Source organism: Schistocerca cancellata, chromosome 2 (genome assembly GCF_023864275.1).
Source record: "Schistocerca cancellata isolate TAMUIC-IGC-003103 chromosome 2, iqSchCanc2.1, whole genome shotgun sequence".
Classification (NCBI taxonomy): Eukaryota; Metazoa; Arthropoda; class Insecta; order Orthoptera; family Acrididae; genus Schistocerca; species Schistocerca cancellata.
This window is the reverse complement of record NC_064627.1, coordinates 67,009,991-67,019,294: the sequence shown is the minus strand read 5'-3', so window position 1 is coordinate 67,019,294 and position 9,304 is coordinate 67,009,991. Positions and strand designations below refer to the sequence as shown.

Here is a 9,304-nt window from a genome sequence, read left to right as displayed (position 1 = left end):
CACACAGTAATTTTGTAGACTTAGTACTTATCAAGTGGGAATTTCTTACTAAATAATGCAATGTGTAATTTATTCATCATTCCAGCATCTCATACGTATTATCGAATACTAGTTGTGAGTCATGCTTTCTAGTGCTTACAGAAAACGTTGTGACTTCATTAAATTATAGCAATTGTACAATAGGGCCTGCTGCTGCTGGTGTTCCATAATGATATTCTCTCTGTGGTGAACAAAGAAGATTGAGAATGAGATTTTCACTCTGCAGCGGAGTGTGCGGCGATATGAAACTTACTGACAAATTAAAACTGTGTGTCGGACCCAGACTTGAACTCGGGACCTTTGCGTTTCACAGGCAAGTGCTCTACCATCTGAGCTACCCAAGCACGACTCACGCCCCGTCCTCACAGCTTTGCTTCTGCCAGTACCTCGTCTCCTACCTTCAAAACTTCACAGAAGCTATCCTGCAAGAGAATATGGAAGCTGTCGATGCATTTATTCTATTAATAAAAGTGGGAGGGGTGGATGGAGATCCTGACTCTTTTTGAGTCAAATAGAGAGGGATGGAGGAGAGGATACGGAGGGGAGGATTCTTTTGGGTGGTAGAGATCTGACAAAGTGTTTCTTAATGTGGAAGTATTTATCCTCAGCCACCCATGACAGCAATTAAGAGCTGGTGCGGTATGTGACCATTCATCAGCGTGCTTGAAGAAGGTACAAGCTGGGGTGTATTTGCTTTAAATAAATAAAGCGAATTTCTCTACTTTCTCAACATATGATGGGGAGATGGGTGGGCAGAGGTATGTCATTCATGCCTCAGGGTTGGTGGCAGCCGCAGCAGTGTGGATTATTGCTTTGCACACAGATATATACTTGTGTTTGGCTCATAGCAGCAGTGATCACTGCCAGCGATGGTGGCAGCGGTGGTAGTGTTTGCCTCTGGAGTATGTGGTTGTCTGTGTGACAGCATGTGAGCAGTGAAATGATCCCACATATTTTTATTAGTTTGTTTTAAATAAAGCGTGATACTGAGCAATGTGTGTACATGCTTGGACTTTTTCTGTCACTACGTTACAGGTCTATTTATATGCTATAGTGGTCTACTTAACTTACAGCAACTTTATAGTGACACCACACAACAGTACATGAGTGAGTTTCTCATACTCTTGATGTGTATTTGTAGCAGTGTGTTATTTGTTAGTATATTATACTGTGTTAATTATCATATATACCACATCTCCTTGTGTTTGGTTGACTGTCTTGGAAAGCGGAAGGACATCAGTAAAATAGCGATGGGTGTTCATAATTTGCTATGACATCATTAATTTATACACACTGTATTGTCAAAAAGTGTTTTATGTCATATGTTTTGCTACTATTCACAGAGATATAGTAGAGTATTTCATGTTGTCATTATATTACAGAAATTATGCTGATTCGAAAATACATTCATTTTAAAACATACACTATAATGTCACACACACACACAAACACACACACACGCCAGTAACGCAGGGATGACTTATATTTGGCATATATTTGTATAAATGCAGTGTTATGGTATTTATTTAATACTTAAAGACTTTGCAAGAGTGCATTTTTTGATAACAACACACTTCAGAACTCGTTTAATACAGAATATTGGTGTGATTTGTTTAACATTTGATGTCTCACCAAGAGAGTATTTGTTGTTAAAAATGGATTTTGAATATTCTTCAACTTGAGATATAATGTAATTTAATTTGTTAAATAATACACCGAGATAATCACTTAACATCGTATGTACATGTATAGTAGGATGGAGATGTAGGTATAGGGAAAATTGGTACAACTGCAAAAAAAATACCTAAAATTGTAAACAGAAATTAATTATGAGAGGAAATAGTTAATTGTACTCACATGCCTTCTTAGTCTGCCTTGATGTGGTGGGTGATCCCTGATGCCTTATCATGTTTCTTTCACTATGATATATGCACCTCGGAAACACATCCCACATATTTCCTCTAGTCATAAAGGGTGAGGAGTGGGAGTGGGAGCTTCACACTTACTGCTCGAGGGGTAAGGGGGATGGGAGGGGAGGGAGGAGGGTATGTGGTCACGTCTGAGGGGAGGAAAGGGGGTGACGAATATAACTTGCCTAGTTGCCTCATGTGTAACAAGATACCCCTCTCAAGGTCAAGTGTGACCTTAACCTGTGTTATCATCGGATTAAACAGGTTATAATTGATTATTAATGGTCTGGTTCTCTTACCGAGACTGCCCTACTGCTGAGGGCTGCCGTCTGACCTGTGGTCCACCGCTGCTGCAGTTGGACCCTCAGGCATTCCTTTGAAGATGATGGTGAAATGGTAGCGATCGCATAGTGGAAACCAACCTACAGATGCTGACTCGATGACATATTAATTTGATGATGAGCCTATTTGGATGGCATATATTTACACATGCCAAAGTGGGTTTGTTGTGGTGTGGCTGCATATATTGTCCCTGGTTTCAGTAACTAGCTGGTTATTGACTGACAAGTCAATGTTGGTAATGTGGGTGCCATGGAGAAATGCCATGCCAGCATATTACACCAAGTGGCTGTCTCATGAGAACAAGCTCTCTTGCATCAGGCTCAGAATGTTCCTCTTATTTCATCTAATAATTCATAAAATTCTTGCAAAGTGGTGAAACTTACGTTAGTGTATTCTAGTGCGCTCTTTGAAACATTTACAAATTTAGTATGCTTTTAGTACAGTGGATAGAACTGCCAATGCCAGAAGAAAAAGTATTTTTAACACCATCAAAGCACTATTTAACGTCGATTAATGATGTTTCAAAGCATAATAGAGAGTTATTGTAAGCAGCAGAACGTGAAAATCATGTGGAGGTTGATATGATACACACAGTCTCAGCTTTCTGAGCGTTCTAGGAGCCTATAAGTGTTGTACTCGGCAGAAGCCACATCCAACCCTCTGCTACATGGCACTAACTGGCATTTAAGGTGCAGCCATTGACCAGCTGTCACCTGTTTGAAAATCTGATACACATGAACATGTAGGAAAACATCTCTTCATATTAACAGTTCTAAAAATGTTGACCTATTATTTACATTCATGTGGAAAATATTTGAAACCTTTCTTGATAATTTAAATTCTGTATGACAATATGTTGTTGTTGTTGTTGTTGTTGTGGTCTTCAGTCCTGAGACTGGTTTGATACAGCTCTCCATGCTACTCTATCCTGTGCAAGCTTCTTCATCTCCCAGTATCTACTGCAACCTACATCCTTCTGAATCTGCTTAGTGTATTCATCTCTTGGTCTCCCTCTACGATTTTTACCCTCCACACTGCCCTCCAATGCTAAATTTGTGATTCCTTGATGCCTCAAAACATGTCCTACCAACCGATCCCTTCTTCTAGTCAAGTTGTGCCACAAACTTCTCTTCTCCCCAATCCTATTCAATACCTCTTCATTAGTTACGTGATCTACCCACCTTATCTTCAGCATTCTTCTGTAGCACCACATTTCGAAAGCTTCTATTCTCTTCTTGTCCAAACTAGTTATCGTCCATGTTTCACTTCCATACATGGCTACACTCCATACAAATACTTTCAGAAACGACTTCCTGACACTTAAATCTATACTCGATGTTAACAAATTCCTCTTCTTGAGAAACGCTTTCCTTGCCATTGCCAGTCTACATTTTATATCCTCTCTACTTCGACCATCATCGGTTATTTTACTCCCTAAATAGCAAAACTCCTTTACTACTTTAAGTGTCTCATTTCCTAATCTAATTCCCTCAGCATCACCCGACTTAATTTGACTACATTCCATTATCATCGTTTTGCTTTTGTTGATGTTCATCTTATATCCTCCTTCCAAGACACTGTCCATTCCGTTCAACTGCTCTTCCAAGTCCTTTGCTGTCTCTGACAGAATTACAATGTCATCGGCGAACCTCAAAGTTTTTACTTCTTCTCCATGAATTTTAATACCTACTCCGAATTTTTCTTTTGTTTCCTTTACTGCTTGCTCAATATACAGATTGAATAACATCGGGGAGAGGCTACAACCCTGTCTTACTCCTTTCCCAACCACTGCTTCCCTTTCATGCTCCTCGACTCTTATAACTGCCATCTGCTTTCTGTACAAATTGTAAATAGCCTTTCGTTCCCTGTATTTTACCCCTGCCACCTTCAGAATTTGAAAGAGAGTATTCCAGTTAACATTGTCAAAAGCTTTCTCTAAGTCTACAAATGCTAGAAACGTAGGTTTGCCTTTTCTTAATCTTTCTTCTAAGATAAGTCGTAAGGTCAGTATTGCCTCACGTGTTCCAACATTTCTACGGAATCCAAACTGATCTTCCCCGAGGTCGGCTTCTACCAGTTTTTCCATTCGTCTGTAAAGAATTCGCGTTAGTATTTTGCAGCTGTGACTTATTAAACTGATAGTTCGGTAATTTTCACATCTGTCAACACCTGCTTTCTTTGGGATTGGAATTATTATATTCTTCTTAAAGTCTGAGGGTATTTCGCCTGTCTCATACATCGTGCTCACCAGATGGTAGAGTTTTGTCATGACTGGCTCTCCCGAGGCCATCAGTAGTTCAAATGGAATGTTGTCTACTCCCGGGGCCTTGTTTCGACTCAGGTCTTTCAGTGCTCTGTCAAACTCTTCACGCAGTATCTTATCTCCCATTTCGTCTTCATCTACATCCTCTTCCATTTCCATAATATTGTCCTCAAGTACATCGCCCTTGCATAAACCCTCTATATACTCCTTCCACCTTTCTGCCTTCCCTTCTTTGCTTAGAACTGGGTTGCCATCTGAGCTCTTGATATTCATACAAGTGGTTCTCTTCTCTCCAAAGGTCTCTTTAATTTTCCTGTAGGCAGTATCTATCTTACCGCTAGTGAGACAAGCCTCTACATCCTTACATTTGTCCTCTAGCCATCCCTGCTTAGCCATTTTGCACTTCCTGTCGATATCATTTTTGAGACGTCTGTATTCCTTTTTGCCTGCTTCATTTATTGCATTTTTGTATTTTCTCCTTTCATCAATTAAATTCAATATTTCTTCTGTTACCCAAGGATTTCTATTAGCCCTCGTCTTTTTACCTACTTGATCCTCTGCTGCCTTCACTACTTCATCCCTCAGAGCTACCCATTCTTCTTCTACTGTATTTCTTTCCCCCATTCCTGTCAATTGTTCCCTTATGCTCTCCCTGAAACTCTCTACAACCTCTGGTTCTTTCAGTTTATCCAGGTCCCATCTCCTTAAATTCCCATCTTTTTGCAGTTTCTTCAGTTTCAATCTGCAGTTCATAACCAATAGATTGTGGTCAGAATCCACATCTGCCCCAGGAAATGTCTTACAATTTAAAACCTGGTTCCTAAATCTCTGTCTTACCATTATATAATCTATCTGATACCTACTAGTATCTCCAGGATTCTTCCAGGTATACAACCTTCTTTTATGATTCTTGAACCAAGTGTTGGCTATGATTAAGTTATGCTCTGTGCAAAATTCTACAAGGCGGCTTCCTCTTTCATTCCTTCCCCCCAATCCATATTCACCTACTATGTTTCCATCTCTCCCTTTTCCTACTGACGAATTCCAGTCACCCATCACTATTAAATTTTCGTCTCCTATCACTACCTGAATAATTTCTTTTATCTCGTCATACATTTCATCTATTTCTTCATCATCTGCAGAGGTAGTTGGCATATAAACTTGTACTACTGTAGTAGGCATGGGCTTTGTGTCTATCTTGGCCACAATAATGCGTTCACTATGCTGTTTGTAGTAGCTAACCCGCACTCCTATTTTTTTATTCATTATTAAACCTACTCCTGCATTACCCCTATTTGATTTTGTATTTATAACCCTGTAGTCACCTGACCAAAAGTCTTGTTCCTCCTGCCACCGAACTTCACTAATTCCCACTATATCTAACTTTAACCTATCCATTTCCCTTTTTAAATTTTCTAACCTACCTGCCCGATTAAGGGATCTGACATTCCACGCTCCGATCCGTAGAACGCCAGTTTTCTTTCTCCTGATAACGACGTCCTCCTGAGTAGTCCCCGCCCGGAGATCCGAATGGGGGACTATTTTACCTCCGGAATATTTTATCCAAGAGGACGCCATCATCATTTAATCATACAGTAGAGCTGCATGTCCTCGGGAAAAATTACGGCTGTAGTTTCCCCTTGCTTTCAGCCGTTCGCAGTACCAGCACAGCAAGGCCGTTTTGGTTAATGTTACAAGGCCGGATCAGTCAATCATCCAGACTGTTGCCCCTGCAACTACTGAAAAGGCTGCTGCCCCTCTTCAGGAACCACATGTTTGTCTGGCCTCTCAACAGATACCCCTCCGTTGTGGTTGCACCTACGGTACGGCCATCTGTATCGCTGAGGCACGCAAGCCTCCCCACCAGCGGCAAGGTCCATGGTTCATATAGAAAATATAGAAAAACATATTTTACTCTATATTTTGGTAGCAACACCTCAGATCCTTTAATTAAGAGTTGTGTCTGGTTATTGTCATAGGTAAAAAAAAGACTAGGTGATAATAACAAGTTATGAGATTTGTCATTGTGGAAGTGAAAGGAACGCAAACCTCTGATCACTACTTTCGTACATAACTATCTTCCACTTACATTTTCTGAAGATGCAAATTTTGTACTTTTTGCAGATTATACAATTATGTGAATAAAAATTAGTACTAGTCCTGTTACTGATTTATATCTGAAACATCAATGAATGGTTGAAGACAAATGGATTATCATGGAATTTTGACAAGACTAAGTATGTACAGTTCAGTACTTCTCAAAGAACTCCATTAGCTATAAAAGCCACGAAATACAAGAAGTTGAAAGTATAATGTTTTTGCGACTACAGGTAGGCCAGAGTCTCAGTATTGGAATACCCATTGTCTAGAATTAAAGGGGCCGGCCAGAGTGGCCGAGCGGTTCTGGGCGCTACAGTCTGGAACCGCGCGACCGCTACAGTCGCAGGTTCGAATCGGACATGGGTGTGTGTGATGTCCTTAGGTTAGTTAGGTTTAAGTAGTTCTAAGTTCTAGGGGACTGATGACCTCAGAAGTTAGGTCCCATAGTGCTCAGAGCCATTTGAACCATTTCGAATTAAAGAAACATCTTGGTTCAGCTGTGTTTGCAACGAACAAGATTACAGCTGTAGGCAAATGGAGAAACTAGTATATTCTGCACATTTTCAGAATACAGTAACATGTTATAAGAATTATGTCTGGTGTTAATTCTAGAAAATCATGTGTTAAAAATGGTTATATTGACAACTGCTTTAAAATTATGTATTTATTGATGTCCTTTGATAGTATTAATAATTCTGTTTTTTTTTTAAATAGCAAAAAACATAAATATCACACCTTGACCAAAAACAACCTCTACGAAGACTTGAAGGATCTAATGTCAGTACAGAAACCGAGTCAGATACATGAGAAAACATGTATTCAGTAGCCTACCATAGCACTTTTAAGGCTGAATTAAGGAAATTTCTATTGGGCAACCCCTTATAATCCACTGAACAGTATCTTCACTTAAGTCTAAAATTTAATGTTTTAGGTTTATTTATAATTGCGAGGAACACTGTAATATAGTAATGTCACACATAATATCATTTCATAGTTATGAACTTAAATTAAATGTGTAGCTTTACTTCTTTCCACATGCCAGGGACTACTCACCCTGGGATCCATGGAATATTACTAATTTAGTGTAAAATCTTATTCTATGTTCATTTTCAATGCAAACATCTTTTTTTTTCAGGGAAAAAATCATTAATGACGAAACACGTGATATTACGATTCTTCAGATTCGAGAAGAAATATTTGAAAGTCTTTTCAATATTTGTTACGAAAAGTATCTTGAGAGACAGGTCATCGATTTCACTGTACATTGCGCTCATAAGGCATTTCTCAAAGTCGCCAGTGTAAGTACCAGTGAATTCGTTTCACAGCTTCTGAAAAACAACTAGCAAACCAAGTTTTAAACGAAAGTATTTTCAGTAATATCTGAGCAGCTCCAAATTCATAAATGGCACTCATATCTGTAAGTTTTTAAGTATAGAACGTCACCAAAGAATTCGTCTTGATTTCCTTAATTTCTGTCACCTACAGCATGCCAGTGGATTACTTATTTGCAGATTTCTATTTTTATACTTTTGTGTTAAATATGTGCAATTTGTCGCATAATGTAGTCTTTTCTACCAGTGACAGTTACTCACAGCTCACATGATATTGATGGTAGACTTATGTTTGTATTTGTAAGCATTTTTCACGTGTACAACATTAAGTTAACCTAATTAATCAAAGTAGATGAACTACAAAATATATGAAGAGTAAGACTTCTGCACTGTGCTAACAGTATAAATGAGTTTTAAGTAAAATGTGTACACTTATCAGTGTATATAGCCCTGAATAATATAACATGCAACTGTAAGTAAAGGTGCAAAAAAAAAAATTAAAAAACTAATGTTCGCGTTAACACAGTGGACTGAAGGTTCAATAGTATTGAGCCCGTCAACACCGACACTGGACTGTTGATGACTGTGTTGCCTGATCGGACGAGTCTCGTTTCAAATTGTATCGAATGGATGGACGTGTACGGATATGGAGACAACCTCATGAATCCATGGACCCTGCATGTCAGCAGGAGACTGTTCAAGTTGGTATAGGCTCGTGGGGCGTGTGCAGTTTTAATGATATGGGACCCCTGAGACCTCTAGCTATCACTCTGAAAGGTGACACATACGTAAGCATCCTGTCTGATCACCTGCATCAATCCATGGCCATTCCGGCGGACTTGGATAATTCCAGCAGGACAATGCGACACCCCACACGTCCAGAGTGGCCCCAGGAACATTGTTCTGAGTTTAAACACTTCCGCTGGCCACCAAACGCCCCAGACATGAACATTATTGAGCAGGTCTGGGATGCCTTGCAACGAGCTGTTCAGAAGAGATCTCCACCCCGTCGTACTCTTACGGATTTATGGACAGCCCTGCAGGTTTCATGATATCAGTTCCCTCCAGCACTATCTCAGACATTAGTGGAGTCCATGCCACGTCGTGTTGCGGCACTTCTGCGTGCTCACGGAACCATCCACAATATTAGGCAGGTGTACCAGTCTCTTTGGCTCCTCAGTGTATTAATAAGAGAAATCTTGATATTTCCGGGGCTGACTCTGCAACAACATTTATGCATGGCAAAAGAAGATGACTCTACATTTTAAAAAATTGTTTTGTAGAGGTGTGCACTATCGAAACGAGTGTGACCAAAAGCG

The 9,304-nt window shown here is 39.7% G+C and overlaps 1 protein-coding gene across 1 annotated transcript in view; it reads left to right on the top strand.

The window, feature by feature from the left end:
* Nucleotides 1-908: 908 nt before the first annotated feature.
* Nucleotides 909-9,304, top strand: part of LOC126150849 (uncharacterized) — a 57,282-nt gene continuing 48,886 nt past the window's right edge. Inside the window, exon 1 of the mRNA XM_049915903.1 lies at nucleotides 909-941. Coding sequence (XP_049771860.1) covers nucleotides 909-941 — 33 coding nt within the window. The remainder of the gene's footprint in view (nucleotides 942-9,304) is intronic.